General features: G+C 31.0%; 1 protein-coding gene across 1 annotated transcript in view; it reads left to right on the top strand.

Moving 5' to 3' along the window:
- The window catches only part of LOC139840960 (uncharacterized), a 44,642-nt gene that overhangs the window by 10,830 nt on the left and 12,933 nt on the right, over window positions 1-20,879 (top strand). The window contains exons 4-8 of the mRNA XM_071831200.1: window positions 7,968-8,099; window positions 8,206-8,398; window positions 8,569-8,957; window positions 9,639-9,821; window positions 9,885-10,049. Of these exons, the coding sequence (XP_071687301.1) occupies window positions 7,968-8,099; window positions 8,206-8,398; window positions 8,569-8,957; window positions 9,639-9,821; window positions 9,885-10,049 (1,062 nt within the window). The remainder of the gene's footprint in view (window positions 1-7,967; window positions 8,100-8,205; window positions 8,399-8,568; window positions 8,958-9,638; window positions 9,822-9,884; window positions 10,050-20,879) is intronic.

The raw sequence follows: 20,879 nt of genomic DNA, 5'->3' as shown, positions 1-20,879 counted from the left end.
TCTTCTCCCCCCATTCTGAATTTTTATTTTTTTTAGGAAATGAAGACTGCCTGTGAACTAAACCATGGTCTAATGCTACACGCTTTGATCATTAAACGTAATAATGACACACTTCCGAGTGAAATAGTATTAGTAATCAGAGAAAGATTGGACGGAGTAAGAAAAGAATCCAGATGCGAAGATAATAAGTTACAATTTGGTAAAGGAAAATCAAAATCCGCAGCGAAAAGAAGAGTACGACACCTTGAAAGATGTCACAAATGCGGAAAATGGTCACATGGAGGTAAATGTTCAAATAATCAAACCTATTCAAATACCGAATTTGTTACTTTATGCAGAGACGGACCGTTCATATGTTTAGAAGAAAAAACACTGAATGCTCGAGGTTACGCCTATGTAGCTATGGAAAACCAATTAAACCAACTATCTTATGAATGAGATAGATCATATAACTAAGAATACTATCTCACAAGTAAGTCTGTACAGTTTTTATTTTTTTATTTTTATTTTTAACCTTTTGATAATAAATGCTAATTTGTTCGCTATAAAGTATTAAATTGGTATTGAATAAAATTAGGTTTGGCGACCGAAATTATTGATATCATACAAAAATTTATTACATCACTGTGAAATTTAACGTTTATTCTTAAGGTATAAATATCTTTAATCAATCAACCCAAAATATTTCAAAAATTCATCATGAGTTAAATTACGTCATGGAACCGAAATTACTTTACCGAAAAGAGGGGCCCATATTTTTGATAATATTTGATTGATTAAAGTGGGATAAAAGACCAAAAAGATTTTTAATTTTATTTTTACCATGTTTTTAAAATTAATATATAAATCTTAAATTAATATGGTAACTTTTTAAATTAATATATTTAAAATTGTAAATATTTGAACAATTGATATTTTTAAGTTTGTATGTATAAAAACAAAAATATAATATAAGTTTGGTGTGAATTTTTAATTTTTAAAAAATGTGAATTTTTAATTTTATGCATATTTTAAATTTAAGTTGTGTGAATTTAAAAACAAAAATTTACTTTATTTCGCTAAGTTAAAAATATGATTTTTAAAATTCGCCGTGAGTTGAAGAATAAGTCGTTGAACCGAAATTGCTTTACCCGAGGGAGGGACGAGAACTTTTATTATCATTATTTTTAATCTTATTGAATTAAAGTATGCCAAAAACATTAAAAAATCCAAAAATCTTTACTTTTAAAACCGCGCTTTGATTTGACAAATTTTAAAAATTTTGTCGAGGGACAGACTAGGACATCGATCCAAAACGCCCTCATCCTAAAAAGAAATAAATTTTTAAAATTTTATTAATTTTATGTTTTATTAAGAATTAGGTTTTATAAAAAAAAAAACCTGAAAGTACTGTACCCGGAACTCCATGCGATCGCATGGGGTTTACTCTTCAACCTCATGCGATCGCATGAGGCTGGTTTCCAGGCCAGTTTGATAAAAAGAACAGCTCGCTGTTCTGCACAAAAAACACACACACAAACACGAACCAACCCCAAAATCACCTCTAAAATTCGCAATTTTCCACCGTAATTCGTCATTTTTCTTGCTCTAATCATGCCTAGATTCTCATTCTTCAGCAAAATGGTAAAAATTACACTCCTAAACTCATAAATTTGCTAGTTTTTGTGATAAATTCCAATTTTTTACCTAATGCAATTTTGTTAATTTCTAGTGTAATTAGTGTTAAATTGTTAGTATTTTATGCATGTATAACCTAGATTGATGCTATTTAACATGATTTGAAGTCAAAAACTTCAAAATTTTTAGAAATCTAGGGTTTGTGTTCTTGAACAATTTGGGGCTTTTTGATATAAACAGGTTATGGCCAATTTTTGTCATGAATTATTGCTAAATTGAGTAATGTAACATGTTTAGATAGTTAAATGATCCAAACATTGATCCTAAACATGATTTTTGGAGATTAAAGTGGACTTTTTAAGTCCAAAATTCATGAACTTGATTAATTTGATATATTTGCCATTTGAGACTTGTTTAATTATTAGTAATGAATATTTTGACATGTTATTTGAGTTAAAAGCTTATGAACTTTGTATACATTCTCATATTTGCTTATTTGAAAAGTGTAGAATTGTGAAAAATTGTGAAAATGTATATAAGTTTAATTTTGATTTAACATGTTATAGTGATTGTTTTAAGTTGTTATTTTGCTAACACTAATGCATATTTGGATGCACAAATTTTGTGTTTAATGTGTTTTACAGAAAGCCGATACTGGAGGTTCAGGAGCATCATCATCTAGACGACCAGCACCAGAACCAGAACCAGAACCAGAAATGCAACACGAACAAGAACCACAATAGGAACAACAACAACAGCCTGATCAGCACGTACCTTATTATGATCCGGTACAGTTTGTTGATGAATTCATAGTATTCCCAATGAGGCCGCCAGTAGAATTCCCAACGATTCCTGAGCACACTCTGCATCCTAATCTGAGATTTGATAGGAGATGGAGAGATTACGAGACATATCAAAGAAACAAATTCAAATTGGTAACAAAAAATGTAGAGGTGTCAAGGGTAATCGATTGGGCCCCTTTGGAAACGGTCCATCTAGCTGACCGTGTTAGACAGCTTTTAGTTCAAAGGTATGACAGTTCTTCTTTTACAGATTGGGAACGTCTTTTCACCATTCGTAGACCTGTATATAAGGAATGGTGTGTTGAGTTGATGAGTACTGTATCACTTGATACAAATATAGTTAGAATAGATGGTAGAAGATTTCTTAGGTTTATCCTTGGCGGTAGGATGTACAGAATGTCCATGCTGGACATGGCCAGGGCCTTACAGATATATACTCCTGGTGAGTTGCTATTACCCGATTGTACAAATTTGATTCATTATGGTGAAAGGGTAGATAGTAACTTTGACGCTGACGCCATTTGGAGGCGTATGTCACATTTTGATGTTTTTACACGAGCAGGAGGACACTCCTATACACATATTGACAGAGCCGAGCTTCGTATTATTCATAGATTTTTGGCTAACTCGATTACACAGAGAGGTCATAATAAAGAAAAAAATTACCTTACATGATTTATTCTACCTAAAGTGTATTCGGGATCCTAGAAGCTTTGTCAATATCCCTTACTGTGTTGCTTTTTATTTATCTAAAATGGTAGAGGGAATGCAGGACGGGAGTATAATAGGAGGAGATATTTTTGTTACTCTCATTGGAGAGTATTTAGGTGTTGATAGGAACCAAGGGGGTTCATTACAGCTTTGTAGAGAACAGGTTGAGCCCTTAGGATTGAAAGTTTATGTGGGTGCTAAGGTATTGAAAAGTAGACGTAACCAGGCAGTACCCTATGAGGGATCTCATCCTCAGGTAGAGAGAGGCTCAGACGAGGAAATGGAGGAGGCGGAAGACATTAGGGATGTCTTTCGAGATGCTATTCTTGACGTCCACGTTCGTATAGATGAGGAAGCAATGACGAACGTGGCCAGACATAGTATGTATGAGCAGTGGAACTCCGAGCGAGTATACGGGGATTATAGGCGACGCCAACATGATAGCTGGTTAGTTCATCAGCACCAAATCATGAGCCAGCTATCATATCAGGTACCAAATAATTACGTACCTACTCGACCTGCTCATTTTCCGCCACACAGCCCCGATATCCGACCACCCTTTAACCGGTATGACTATAATCAAGCCTATCAGAACACCTATAACCAACAATGGAACCCACCTGACGAGATGAACTGGAACCCATATCCAGACTGATTTAGTTCCATTTGGTTATTTATATGATTTTTATGTTTTTATCTTTTTACTTATTCATGTTTAAACTTATGTTATTGAATATACTTATGTAATCTTTATCATTTTTATTATTATTGTGTACTAATATTTCACATTTAGGATTTGAAAGTGGGATATTAAGTCCCATTTCAAATTGCCATGCATGTTTATATTTGTATGTATGTATATGGTAAATTGTACAAAACAGGGTAAAACAGCGCATTTTCAAAGACTGGCATTAAGTTCAGCAAAAGCTACTAATTTTGACGACAAGATAAATGTGATGTAACAACAGATGGAATGGACAAATGATATGTACCATTTATCATTCAGCAAACAAACGCCAATATGTTTGGAAACTTTGGTAAAATTTAATCATTTCTACGCTAATCACCCTCAATAATTTAAATTGTTACTGATTTCTTACAAATGAGGGCATTGCAAGATCTTAAGTGTGGGAAGGGGTTAAATTCTTTCGGATTTTTTAAATTTTTTTTACTTTAAACACTTGGTTACCATTAGAAATACTAGTAAAGTAGTAGTTGTATTAGAATCTAGTGCTCTCTGATAATAAAGAACTGCCCTAGTCTTATATACTGACTACCCAATTCTAGAAAATTTTTCAAAATTTTCAATTAAATGAACTCAAAATCATGTTTATACATATTTATGAACGATAAAACTAGGTGTTAACACTGAAATTATTGTTACCTCGGAAAGGACATAAATTGAGAAACAAACCAAAATGTTAAAATTCATTTAAAATGGAATAGAGGACAATAAAAAGGAAAATAAAAGCCAAGTGTGGGAAATTTTCACCGAGTTATTCAAAATACATATCACATATTTTTGTACAAATAATTGAAAATACTTTTGTTTTGGACGATAATTAACTGTTTTACCCGATAAAAGAAACGAAGAGATGGATCTACACGATGAATCAATTCCATCGTTAAAAGGAAGTAAAGTCTTTCGAAAAAGACACGCGCTTCTTGATTTAGGTCATGAAGTTGTCGTCCAGACCATCTGTAGGTTGATGAAAAATCTAGAAAAGTCATCTCTAAAATCAGCAGGAAATCCACAGACCTCATCATAAAACAGGGACGCCAAGTGGTCAGATTTATCCTAACCATGAGAAGGATTTATCTCGTACAATGGGGGGCACCGTGCAAATTAGCTTGATAAGACTAATAAATCAGATCCCCAGAAAGGATAATCTCCTTAAAAGATCAAAAATCAGCTTTTAAGCCTGATATTACTCAATCCTAGAGATTGACCTTAAAGATTGAGAATTCAAACTCATGGAATTCAATGATATCTAAACTCGAGCTTGAACGAGAAAATATTTTGATCAAATTATAAACCGATTTATTTTCTGAAAACCCATTTTCAATGCGTTCATTACCATTGAACGTAAAATCCTAGCAATTCACCTGGAATTCATTAGGTCATCTGAACCAAATCGGGTGTCAACTGTAAGAACGGTGGTTGCATAGCATGGTCGAAGACAGGACCTTGTGCCAGACCGAAAAATCATAAGGGTGAGCTTTACTATTGCTCCTACAAAGGATAGTAATTGCGTCTGACACGTTATAGACCATAATTAAAAGCATGTCAGGGGACATTGCCTTAACAATTGCTTGTTCAACGCTTTCCTTTATAACCGGACGGTAGTTTACCGAAAGGTAATATACGGAGCAAGTATACTGGATGTGTTTCTTTTCTAATACAAGGTTAGCAAGTGGGTGACACAAAACCACAAGTTTTGAGCTAAAATTTTCAAATCTGAAACCCACCAAGCCCACAAAAATATTTTGCAAACACCGGTGAAGGGTTATTCCAGAAAACTTATCTAGGGTAAAAACTAGATTTAATTTTCAAAAGATCAAATGTTTTCATAAAGATCTAATTTCCTTAATGGATCTAAATTTTATAGTCATGTGGGACTGTAAACCACATCGTTTCTACCATTGTTTATACCGCCGTAAAGAAATTACTGATGTACAAAGTGTGAAGAATAAAGAAGTGATTCTAGTATTTCAAGACTATATTGCTTGAGGACAAGCAACGCTCAAGTGTGGGAATATTTGATAATGCTAAAAACGAACATATATTTCATAGCATTATTCCTCAAGAAAGACAAGCTTTTAGTTGCAATTGTCCTATTTACAAGTGATATTCGTTTAAATAATAAAAGGTGAAGACAAAAGACAGATTCGACGAATTGAAGACGTAAACCACCAAAAAGCTCAAAAGTACAAAATACAATCAATGAGGTTCCAATTATTGATAAGAAACGTCTCAAAATTACAAGAGTACAAGATTCAAAACGAAAAGTACAAGATATTAAATTGTACGCAAGGACGTTCGAAAATCCGAAACCGGGACCAGAGTCAACTCTCAACGCTCGACGCAACGGACTAAAAATTACAAGTCAACTATGCATATGAATATAATATAATATATAATTAATTCTTAAAATTAATATATATATATTATATTATATTTAAATAAACGTCGGCAGAAGAAAACAACCAAATGTGGCTCTCCCCAGCTGGCCATGCGATCGCATGGCCTGGAAGGCATAAATCCATGCGATCGCATGGTGCACAGTTCCAGCCCACATGCCTATAAAAATCGAGCTTTGGTGCACCACAAAAACACATCTTTTTCTTCTTCACTCAAACGTAGTATATGTATATATAATTTATATTTATATTTTAATTTTAATTTTATATCCTAATAATAAGGGTGTGTTAGCGAATATTGTAAGGGTGTAAGTCAAAATTCTGTCCGTGTAACGCTACGCTATTTTTAATCATTGTAAGTTATGTTCAACCTTTTTACATTAATGTCTCGTAGCTAAGTTATTATTATGCTTATTTAATCCGAAGTAATCATGATGTTGGGCTAATTATTAAAATTGGGTAATTGGGCTTTGTACTATAATTAGGGTTTGGACAAAAGAACGACACTTGTGAAAATTAGACTATGGACTATTAATGGGCTTTATATTTGTTTAACTAAATGATAATTTGTTAATGTTAATATAAAGATTTACAATTGGACGTCCCTATAAATAACCATATACACTCGATCGGACACGATGGGCGGGGTATTTATATGTACGAATAATCGTTCATTTAACCGGACACGGGAATGGATTAATAACCACTAGAATTATTAAAATAGGGGTGAAATTATGTACAAGGACACTTGGCATAATTGATAACAAAGTATTAAAACCTTGGGTTACATTCAGTCGACATCCTGGTGTAATTATTAAACAAAGTATTAAAATCTTGTTAAAGTTTAAGTCCCCAATTAGTTGAAATATTTAACTTCGGGTATAAGGATAATTTGATGAGGATACTCGCACTTTATATTTATGACTGATGGACTGTTATGGACAAAAATCAGACGGACATATTAAATAATCCAAGACAAAGGACAATTAACCCATGGGCATAAAACTAAAATCAACACGTCAAACATCATGATTACGAAAGTTTAAATAAGCATAATTCTTTTATTTCATATTTAATTTCCTTTATTTTATATTTAATTGCACTTCTAATTATAGCACTTTTATTTATTGTTATTGTATTTAATTACACTTTTAATTATCGTACTTTTTAATTATCGCAAGTTTATTTTATCGCACTTTTTTTTATCGCAATTTTATTATCGTTATTTACTTTACGCTTTAAATTAAGTCTTTTATTTATTTAATATTTTACATTTTATTTTAACTGCGACTAAAGTTTTAAAATCGACAAACCGGTCATTAAACGGTAAAAACCCCCTTTATAATAATAATATTACTTATATATATATATATTTGTATTTTTATAAAATAAAACTAATATAGCTTTAAGCTTTGATTAAAAGATTTTCCCTGTGGAACGAACCGGACTTACTAAAAACTACACTACTGTATGATTAGGTACACTGCCTATAAGTGTTGCAGCAAGGTTTAAGTATATCCATTCAATAAATAAATAAATATCTTGAGTAAAATTGTATCGTATTTAATAGTATTTCCTTGTAAAATATAAGCTATTTTATATACACCTCGCAGAACATCAATAGAGTGTGCCGTCCTTTTTTAGACAAGTTTGTGATTGTGTTTATTGATGGCATATTGGTGTATTCAAAAATAGAGGTTGAGCATGCTGAGCATTTGAGACAGGTTTTGAATCTGTTGAAACGAGAACAACTGTTTGCTAATTTTTCAAAGTGTGAGTTCTGGTTGCGAGAGGTTCAGTTTTTGGGTCATGCTATCTTTGCTGAGGGTATCAAAGTGGATCCATCTAAAATAGAAGCGGTAATGAATTGGAATTCTTCGAGGGCTCCTACTGAGATTAAGAGTTTTCTGGGATTGGCCGGTTATTATCGCAGATTTATCAAGGATTTCTCGAAAAATAGCGGGTTCGTTGACTAAATTGACTCGAAAAGACATAGCCTTTCGATGGAATGATGAACAAGAAAAGGCTTTTCAGACGTTGAAACAATTGTTGTGTCAGGCACCAATGTTAGCCTTACCAAAGGGTTCAAATGATTTTGTGGTATACTGTGACGTTTCAATTGCCAGGTTGGGTTGTGTATTGATGCAGAGAGACAGAATAATTGCCTACGCCTCGCGTCAGTTGAAAATTCATGAGAAGAATTACCCAGTGCATGATCTTGAAATGGCTGCAGTAGTGTTTGCTTTGAAACTGTGGAGACACTATTTGTATGGAACCCATTGTGTTATATGTACAGATCACAAGAGTTTACAGTATATAAAGAATTAAATAGTCAAAGTCGGTGGCAAGAATTGATTAAGGATTATAATTGTGAAATTAAATACCATCCGGGTAAAGCAAACGTCGTTGCAGATGCTTTAAGTCGCAAAAAGTCTAGTGAGAATGTTAAATTCCTGCGTTTGAGTATAACTTCAGATTTAATCGACCAATTGAAAACTGTTCAAGTCGTTGCTTTGGAAGATGAACATGTTAAATCTGAACTTATGACTAAACGAAAATTTGACCTAGACGATGACTCAAGTGGACTTAAGACCTTTCATGACCGTATGTGGGTGCCTATGCTCAGAGACTTAAGGGATTTAATCTTGACAGAAGCGCATAAATCTAGACTGACAGTCCAACCAGGTAGCAATAAAATGTATCATGATTTGAAATCTGTGTATTGGTGGCCGACTATGAAAACAGAGATCGCTAGTTTTGTTGAAAAATGTCATATTTGTGCACAAGTAAAGGCAGAACATCAAAAACCTTATGGTTCGTTACGTCATTTAGAAATTCCCGAGTGGAAATGGGAGCATATTACGATGGATTTTGTGATAAAATTACCAAGAACTCAGAAACGACACGATATGATTTGGGTAATAGTTGACCATTTGACCAAAAGTGCTCACTTTCTAGCTACTCGTGAAACAGCGTCATTAAGTGAACTCGCTCAGTTGTATGTGAAAGAGATTGTTAGTCGACATGGTGTGCCATTATCGATTGTATCAGACAGAGATTCTAGATTTGTGTCAAACTTCTGGAATAGTCTACAACAGAATTTGGGTACACGTGTCAATTTGAGTACACCTTATCATCCCCAGATAGACGGTCAGAGTGAGAGAACGATACAGACTCTAGGAGATATGTTAAGGGCTTGTGTGCTAGAATACGGTGGTTCGTGAGATTCACATCTTTCGTTAGTTGAATTCGCGTATAACAACTCATATCATTCAAGTATAGGGATGCCTCCTTATGAAATGTTGTACGGTTGTCATTGCCAAACTCTGACTTGTTGGTTAGAAGCCGGGGAGAAATAATTTGTAGGTCCGAAAATTGTTCAAATGACTGCCGAAAAGGTTGCTATTGCGCGAGAAAAATTGAAAGCCGCTAGAGACAGGCAGAAAATGTATGCTGACCCACGTAGACGTCCAGTAACCTTTAGTGTAGGTGATCATGTGTATCTAAAAGTTTCACCGTGGAAAGGGGTTATCAGATTTGGTAAACGGGGTAAGCTTGCACCAAGGTTTATTGGGCCGTTTCCGATCAGTGAGATTTTGAATGATCAAACAGTGGTTTTGGATCTACCGCCAGAATTAGCCGGTATTCATAATACTTTTAATGTGTGTTATCTACGTAAACGTAAGGTAGAAGATGAGATGCAACTTTTACCGTTAAAAGATTTAAAGGTTGATTTGAGTAAGAAGTTGGTGGAAGAGCCGATTCGTATAGTTGATCGTAAGATAACTAAGTTAAGAAAGAAACAGATTCCAATGGTGTTGATTGAGTGGAAGCATAGTTTGGGGTCGAATCTTACGTGGAAAACCGAAGAGTTGATGAGAAACTGTTACCCTCGTTTGTTTGACCAAGACCAGATTCCAAGGACAGAATCTCTTTAAGGGGGTGGATTTTTAACAGACAGAAATCTGGGCTAGATGTAAGATGACCTTTTTACCCTTAGGCATATATGTGTAGTTATATATACTTTTAATTTAAGTTAATGTTTATTGTTATTTTATTATTTGGTTAAGACTAGTTTGTGACAAGGGTCACAGAACAGGTTTGCTTATTTAATTTGGACTCCGTTATGTGATGACCCGAAAATTTTTGACTAATTTTAAATCAAACTCTCGATACGATTTAATATTTTTGACAAGATAAGAAAAGTCTGTTAGGTTGAGTCTCAAAAATTTTGAGCTGTTTCATGAATTCATTTGACCTCGACCAGTTTCGACGATTCACGAACAAGTAATTGTAAATAGATATGTGTGTGTGTGTGTATGTGTGTGTGTGTGTGTATATATATATATATATATATATATATATATATATATATATATATATATATAGTAATTGAAAATATAATTTGAAATATTATATGTTATTTTTCATGACCCGTCCTAATCCATCTGGACGAAGTCCATATCGATTAAAAACGATTCACAATAGTTGATTACATCGCGAGGTACTTGACCTCTATATGATACATTTTACAAACATTGCATTCGTTTTTGAAAAGACAATCTTTCATTACATCGAAAGTTGACGGCATGCATACTATATCATAATAAATCCAACTATAATCGACTTAATAATAATCTTGATGAACTCGATGACTCGAATGCAACGTCTTTTGAAATATGTCATGAATGACTCCAAGTAATATCTCTAATATGAGCAAATGCATAGCGGAAGATTTCTTTCATACCTGAGAATAAACATGTTTTCAAGTGTCAACCAAAAGGTTGGTGAGTTCATTAGTTTATCATAAAATCATTTCTATCATTTTAATAGACCACAAGATTTTCAGTTCTCATAAATATACGTCCCATGCATAGAGACAAAAAATATCATTCATATGGATTGAACACCTGGTAACCGACATTAACAAGATGCATATAAGAATATCCCCTATCATTCCGAGAAATCCTTCGGACATGATAAAAACAACATTGAAGTACTAAAGCATCCGGTACTTTGGATGGGGTTCGTTAGGCCCAATAGATCTATCTTTAAGATTCGCGTCAATTAGTAGATCGGTTTACTAATTCTTAGGTTACCAAGCAAAAGGGGCATATTCGGCTTCGATCATTCAACCATATAATGTAGTTTCGATTACTTGTGTCTATTTCGTAAAACAGTTATAAAAGCAGCTCATGTATTCTCAGTTCCAAAAATATATATTGCAAAAGCATTTAAAAGGGAGCAAATGAAACTCACCTATTGTATTTTGTAGTAAAAATACATATGACTATATTGAACAATGCAGGGTTAGCCTCACATTCACGAACCTATATCATTTGTATATATATTAAAACATATAATCGTAAATGAATAAATTTATTTATTATATCTTTAATTTATATATTATGTATGTTTAATCGGTGTATATATTCATAATGGTTAATATTTATATAGTTATATTAATATATTCATATTTATATACATAATTGTTTAATGTTATATTTAAAAGTCGATAGTTTATTATTTGTATGTATTCATATGATAATATTAATAGGTTTGTTATATATAGTTATGTGAAATTTTAATATAATTATAGTATATGTAACAAGTACATTTTAGGTACAAAATATTTATCTGTTTAAAAAGGTAGTTTTTGAGATTAATAAAGATAATATTAATAATCATATTATTTAATGCTAATACCTATTTTGATAATAATATTAATAATAACAATGATAATAATAATAATTATAATTGTAACTAGTGTTATGATAACAATAATAATAGTAATCCTAATCATAATAATTATAGTAATAACACAACTAATAATGATAATAATTATAATAATAATAAAAATATTCATACTTGTACCTATTATCATAATAATACTTAAAATCATAATTTTACTAACAATCATAGTAATACTAACAATAACAATAATGATAATAATAATTATTAAAAATGGAAACTACCTTCTTAAAAACGAATTCTGAAAAAAATAGCCCACTGCAGGGCTCGAACCCGTGACCTCTCGAAACCCGACACTCTGCTTAACCATCCAGTCTAATCTGTTATTCTGATTTATATGATAACTAAATATATTTATCCCTTAAACTTATACGTCCTTCTTCTTCATCACAACAAATCGACCAAAGCCCAAAACCATTCAATCAATGAGTTTATTAATTAGTTTAGGATTTAATGATCAACACAGAAACAAATATAAGTGATTAAATGGATTGAAAGAAAAAAAAATAAAAAAAATACAAGTTCCTGCTGCCGCTGTTTGAAAGGAGGAAAAAAAATGATTTCATTTTATATAATATTTTAGACAAAGATTATAACACAAGATACCTTGCAAATCAATCCTAGAAACATTTGAAATCGACAATTGATCTTGAAACATCAAGAAAATCCTGAATTTTACGAAGAACAATTCGATTGACTTTTGACTTCAAAACTTTGACTCGAAAATTCGAATTCGATACGAAAAATTAGAAATTGAAACTTTCCAGATAGTTTCAATGGATGATTCCTAACAGAACTGCACTTTTACATTTTTGAAAAAGGTTTGAAATCGAATTATGATAGTTTGAGTTGAAGAACAGAGGGAACGAGGGTTTTTTTTATTTAATTGAGTTTTTGGTTTAATATCCTTGAATAATAATAACAGATGATATCTCTCAGTGTTTGAAGGATCACGTAAGATATATAATTGATTTATTTGTTGTTTAGCTGCGAAGAAGATGTCAAACCAAGTTCACGAGAATAACAGAAAGACAGAAAATAAAAATAAAGAACAGAATCTATTATTATTGCGTATATATATCTGTATTATATATCCTTGAACTGAATTTTTATATCTCTGTAGATATATATATAACTGGGTTTTTATATTTGTATATATATCTATCCATTTAGTTGTATTTATATGATTGTATTCATATATATATATATATATATATATATATATATATATATATATATATATATATATATATATATATATATATATATATATATATATATATATATATATATATATATATATATATATATATATATATATATATATATATATATATATATATATATATATCTGTTATTATTATTTATAATAAATATAAACTTATTAATAATAATATTGTTGTTACTAATTATAATAATAATAACTAATTAATAATAATAATAATAGTATTTATGATAATGATAATAATATGAAAATAATAATTCGTATTATGATGATAACTATAATCAAACTAACAAATTTTTTTTAGTAATAATACTTTTAAAAAAAATAAATATGATAATAATAATCATAATAATTATTTTTTTAATTAATTATCATGATATTAATAATAATAATATTGATAAAGATAATAATAAATAATCATTAATAATAATTACAATTGTAATTTTACTTCTAATTATAACATGGATAATAATATTATTCATAATAATTTAACAAATCAATTGTATCAAATTTCATATTTAAGTATTTTACATAATAATAATAATAATCACACTGATATTTATATTAAATATTTATTCTAATAATAGTAATGAGAGTAATAATAATATTAGTAAAGATAACAAATTAAATGCATTAAATTTCATATCCACATATTATTTATAATAATATAACTAATATTGATAATAATGAAAGTAATAATAATATTACTATAATAACTATATTTTAACTTGTAGTATTTAATAATCATATAATATTATATCATAACTTTTATTGATTAATTATTATTTAAAAATTATAATATACATGTAATGATTATGAAATCATATATATTTATATATAGATTCACTTTAAACTACACTTAATTATTTTATTTCTTTCAATTATTATATATACATTTACATTTATTTTCACATATAAAAATATTTTTATTTACAAACAATGGTTCGTGAATCGTCTAGAATAGTCAAAGGTCAAATGTACACATGAATACAGTTCAAAGTTTTTGAGACTTCATCATTACAAATTTTGCTTATTGTGTCGAAATAAAATAAAGATTAAGTTTAAATTTGGTCGGAAATTCTCGGATCGTCACATTATTGCTATTAAAATTTAATTATGTAAAATAAAATAAAAATATGATATTATGATCATTATTATTTAAAACATATCTATATATATAAATAATGTATATTAAATATACATTTTGTGATTTCTAATCTATTTAGTAAACGACAGTAACACTCAATTACCATTCGATAAATATTAAACAAGTTTAATACGAACTTATGTGATTTTTATAATAAACGGTGATCCAAAAATGGTTATATAAATTATAGGCTTATTAAAAGTATATTTAGGATCTAATTTTAACACTTTTTATATTTTACCCAGGATCGAGCCCGGACAGTTGATTTAATTTTATTTAATAAGTTTAAACAATTATTAACTATTTTTATATAATAATAATTAGAATAAATAAAGATATTTAATTTCGGATTTTTTTTTCAGAAGACTTTTATCCGCCACTGATTAACAAAAGAGTACGATATAACATTCGTGTTAAAACTGTCGGCAGTTAGTATAAAATAGAGACTGTTGATTCATTTTCATGCATTTAATTGAGTCAAGATATTTAAATTTATTATTATTATATTCATTTCCTTTTCATTGTTGTAATTCTAATCACTTTCGAATATATATATTGATACATGCATGTGGACACAACTGACTTATTTAATCCGTGATTAACTTTATGAATGTGAATGTTACTGTGGCCTTACTGTTTTTCCTTTTCAGTTAGCACATTCTTTATTTCAATCATTAATCATTATTGTAAGAAAGTACCAATCAACTTTGACTATTCACTCACGGGATATTGGACAACGACTTACCGAGTCAACCACTTTTGGCTTTAATCCCAAGTTTCCAACTCATACAAATTTCATAGAGATTTCTTTTATATAGGTTCCAGACTAATTTTATAATTTATGAATACTACCCACACAAAATCAAACATCAATGACCAACCTTCATAAGCTTTTACTCATCAGTGTCTCTACTTTCGGTACAACTTCAACCATCACCAAGAATCATCATCAAACCCACTTAATCATCACCTTCATCGACCACCACCATCGTAACCTGCTCGATTCACCACTGGTTACCCTCACCACCTTCACCGTGAAACAACCCCTGCACCTTCATCACTCTTGCTTCATTTCTCTACAATCTACCACTCTACAACCTGCAACTAAACCGAAGCCATCATCTATGTTTCTATCTTCTTCAACAACTCGACAACCCATCCAAATAACCATTACTGCTGCTGTCTTTAGTCGCCACAAACAACCACCATGAACCACCAAAACACACCTGCAACTGTTTTCTTTATTTTCTATTCGATCCATAACAAACCCAAAACGCCACCACCATAATTCACTAATCCTGATACTCGTAATCTGTTTCTATTTAAATCTCATCACCATCATCCTGCTTATTCGCTGCAACTGCTACATCTATTATTTTTCTGTTTGACATGCGAAACCCACAATAATTCTATCAAAACTTCACTTCGTTTTTGTTTGTGACTGTTTACCCTCGCCACCACAAGTAACCACCATCTCCTGCCCCTCCTACCACCACCGTACCGCCATCTTTATTTTTCTTCTTTTACTGTTTCTGCAGCCCACGCTGCTGCTGCTATTTCTCTTCATTTTTGTTTATGTTTAAGATGGGATCGATGATGATATATTGATATAAAAGATGATAATAACAATAGGAGAAAGGTCATGAGGAATGATGATAATAATGTTTTTTCTATTCTTTACTTTCGATTAATAAACATCCACTTGGTTTTATTGATTATGCCATTTCTTTTCTTTCTGGTGGGCCTAAGACATCAACACACAACCACTTGTTGTGATGAAAGATGATGCATGATGTCGAGAAGTGTGATGATGATAATAATCACGATCATGTACATGAGATGATGATTAAGAAGGCAATGTATAACGATTATGATAATGATATATGTCGTAACTGTTTCCCTTATTCCTGACAACAAGAACCCACAAATTCACGACACCTATTTAATTAGTTTACTATTGCTCGATAAATCTCCTTCCAATATGTTAGACTCCCTTGTTGGGCCGTATCATTGGGCTTCTCGAATTTAAATGGACTAACATCTTGTGCTAGTTACTTTTGGGCTTGAATATTGAAGGGGTTGTTTGGACGGGTTATATAGTTTAGGATCGTGAATTAAATCAGAAAGACAGAAATGGATGAGTGGTTTGGGGTATTATCGGATTAGCGGGAGGTTGCGGTTCGAGCCCGGACTAGGGCATTATTTTTTTTTAGAAAAGCTTTGGAAGGTAGTTTTCAACATTATTATTATTATTATTATTATTATTATTATTATTATTATTATTATTATTATTATTATTATTATTATTATTATTATTATTATTATTATTATTATATTACTTATTATTATTATTAAAATTTAGATCATAATTATTATTATTATCTTTTTTATTATTACTAGTATCGTTATCATTTTTATAAAAACCATATTATTATTATTATTATCAATATTACTACTAATATTATTATCATTACTACAATAAAAATTAGGCATATAGAAATATACTTAACTAAACTATATTAAAAATTTTATTTATTTAATATATATAAAATAAATACATTTAATTAAGTTATTAATGAAATACATAATTTATTAAAATAACAAGTATATCAATAATAATATATAAATTTGTTCGATTTCAATTATATGTGTTAATATATATATATATATATATATATATATATATATATATATATATATATATATATATATATATATATATATATATATATATATATATATATATATATATATATATATATATATATATATATATATATATATATAAATGATATAGGTTCGTGAATCCGAGGCCAACCTTGCATTGTTCAGTATCGTCGTATGCATATTTTTACTACAAAATATCGTATCGTGAGTTCATTTGCTCCCTTTTACTCTTTACATTTTTGGGACTGAGAATACATGCGCTGTTTTTACAACTGCTTTATTAAATGCCTTTGAAATCTATATTTTTGGACTGAGATGCTTTTATAAATGTTTGACGAGATAGACACAAGCAAAACATTCCTCGAATGAATTATTATGCAGACAGAAGTTCTGTGGATTATTATTGAATTATTTGGACGTTATAATTGCCATAAATTATTGCGAATATTTCCCCTGATTATTATTGCTTGGTAACCTAAGAATTAGAAACGGGTATGGCCCTAATTCACGCGAATCCTAAAGGTAGCTACCGGGTTTAACACCCTCACCCAGAATGTTCACTAGACGGAAGAGCTAGTGGGCGTGGTATTTAGTACTTCGAATTTTATATATTATACAGACGAGATGTTCTGTTTTGGGGATATTATTGATGCGCATTATATGTTAAGGTCGGTTACCATGTTGAGCAATGAAATCAAAATGAATGTTATGTATCGAGAGAATGATTTTTATACAAGGTTATGTGTATTAGTTTTATGCACGAGATATGTGAACGATTATTAAAAATCACGAGGCAACCTACGGGGGAGAAAAGGATACGAAACTACTCTGCCAAGCTTTATGAAAAATGGTTTAGTACACGAGATAGGTGTACTATATTTAAAATCTTGTGGTCTATCTAAATGATGAATTTTATTGTTTATGATAAACCTATGAACTCACCAACCTTTTAGTTGACACTTTTAAAACATGTTTATTCTCAGGCTTGAAAGAAATCTTCCGCTGTGCATTTACTCATTTTTAAAGATATTACATGGAGTCGTTCATGGCATATAGAGGTCAGTACCTCGCAATGGGACCAACTGTTGAAGACTTCGTCCAGGTGGATTAGGACGGGTCACTACAGGTGGTATCAGAGCGGTGGTCTTAGCGAACCAGGTCTTGCATTAGTGAGTATGGACTTCGACTTAGTAGTTGTTAGGATACATTAATGAGTTTAGACTTGGACTTTGTCTGCATGTCAAAATTTTTGCATATCATTCCTTGTCGAAAAATATCTACCTATCATTTTCAGTCTCGACACGTCTTATTGCAATTATTGCATAGATGGTGTACAGACGAATTCATATTTCATCACATTAGACCTTTTCTGACACGTTTCCTTAATTCCCTCCATAATCTACGGGATCTTCTGTACTATATATAGGTATTCTATGTAATTAGAGTATCATCCGATATCCGAAAATCATTTCATATCGAAAATACTTTATCTGACCGTGCAAGATGAAACTCGCATCTAGTTCAAATTCCTTGGATTCTAATAGTTATTCTGACATGGATATTCACCTGAGCTCCGAAAGCAGTGTAACCAGAATGGATCAACCAATTAGTCATCTTCAATTCTGGATGAATTGGGGGATGGGTTCGTAGTCGACTTAATCAATGGAGACGAGAAGAAGGCGATCCCTTCCACCAACCGAATTCACCTCTTGGCCATGAACCTGAAGCACTTACCGGCGAACCAGTCCGAAACACCATTTTCACCCTCATCTTCCGAATATCTCACCATGATTATATACTACCTCAAATTCAAAACCTTATTCATCCGCTCTTTCCAACCGCCAATCATCCCGGAGTAATGGAAGAAGTCAATAAACTTCGTGCTTGAGTAATGACTTTGGAGAATATGGTGCAAAACTTACAAGCACCAGCAACATCACCGGCATCAACAGTACCACCAGCATCAATAGCACTAGTAGCCTCAACATCATACGCCTCAACATCATACGCCTCAACATCACAATTCGTACCTCGAGCATAACTATCGTTCTACATCGATTATCTTCGTTCTACTTATCGTTCTACATCATTTATCTCCGTTCGACCTGTCGATTATGTAATCTCTAATGTTTTAGAGATTATTTATTCTAGTTCTAATCGTAAATCAAATGAGTTTAATATCATATTAACTCATTAAATCCATGATTACATCTGAAGAAAATATATATGTAAGTATATTTTCATAAAGATTGTAATTAAAAATTCTTTTGTACAAACTGTTAATGGTAAAAATATTTTAACGGGTAGGTAATACCCGAGGAATATTTAGATTTCACATTAATATATTACACAGTACATTCTTCAATTCTGATTCAACGGTCATTAATTATCCTATTTGCATCCGCAAATATATGTATCCGTTCACCGAAGAACAATCATTTTCATTCAATTACATATTCTGATTTTGACAAATCAGAATCCAAGTCAAGATTTGACAAGTGGCATAATGAAGAAAATATTGGACAAAATAAAATTTATTAGAAACAAACTAATTACGTATGTAAAAATTTTGTTAAGAATCCACGCTAACAATATCCTAGCTAACTGTCCCTATATCAGTTATGACTATTTCCTTATAATATACTAGTTTTGGTTAAACTATTGGACTACTAACATTGGACAATTAAAAAGTATTAAAATATTGATTATAACATATTAGACTAAAAATTTCTTCGAGTTTGCCACTTGATTTCATCTTAAACAATCATATATATCATGACGATTTCAACCTACGCTCAAACCCTTCGCAATTCTTGAAAACACCTCAGATCGATAACCAATGATTCAGATTCGTTAACCTTGAGAATGCTGATGAAGCAGCAAAAGCTATAAATGGTCTTAATGGTCAAAAGCTTGATAATAAGAATGGTGTGTTGAAAAAACTCAAATTTGGAACTGAAAAAATGAATTGAGTAAACCCTGAAGGAGACTATGGACAAATCACAAGGATTAAACCTCTACTTAAAGATTCCAGATGATTCAGTATCTGCTGAAACCTTTAAACAAATATCTGCTTCTACTTATTCTAAATCCTTGCGGACAAATTTCTTCATCATCTTCTGATCTTAAATATTTTAAATTCTAAGATATCATTGTATCTTTCATTATAAATATCCTCGATATTTCTGAAGATATCTTCATAAATATCCTCGTCCGAAATTATTTATCTTTTTGCGTTATCTATCTTACATCATAAAAGAAACTGTTTTAGTTTCTATCTTTCTGTAAAAAATCGAGTTAATTTATTAATGGTTTCTGGAGAAGTGTTGGGAATTGAAGCATGAGTTAGTATAATATAATGACGCCCAGCCAACGTGATTATATTACAGTAAGTCATGCTAAAGTTCTAATGGAACGTGATGATGGTTCACAGATCATACCCTCATCATGTGCCATGTTACATAACTCTTTCATTCTACTTAACCTCCAAACATATCAAAAAAATATATTCTTGATAGTTCTATCTTCCATGATTCTGGTAATTTAAAAATCATATCGTGCTATTACCTTTCCTTTCTGCTTAGAATCTTAGTTATGTTCTTTCAAACTTCATACCTACAAATCGAGATGTCTTAATCACTTTACTTAAAGTCGGGAAGATAAACAAAAGCATGAAGCTTCAAAATAGAAGGAAGTAGAGGAGTGGTGAAAATAATGGAACGGAAGAGATGAATTTATAGTAAGATATGAGACATATCAATCAAGACAGATTACCACATTTAATTATATAGGATACTAATTTCCTTAATTACCGAAA

The sequence above is a fragment of the Rutidosis leptorrhynchoides genome, chromosome 4, assembly GCF_046630445.1.
Source record: "Rutidosis leptorrhynchoides isolate AG116_Rl617_1_P2 chromosome 4, CSIRO_AGI_Rlap_v1, whole genome shotgun sequence".
Classification (NCBI taxonomy): domain Eukaryota; kingdom Viridiplantae; phylum Streptophyta; class Magnoliopsida; order Asterales; family Asteraceae; genus Rutidosis; species Rutidosis leptorrhynchoides.
This window is presented reverse-complemented; position numbering and strand designations above follow the sequence as displayed.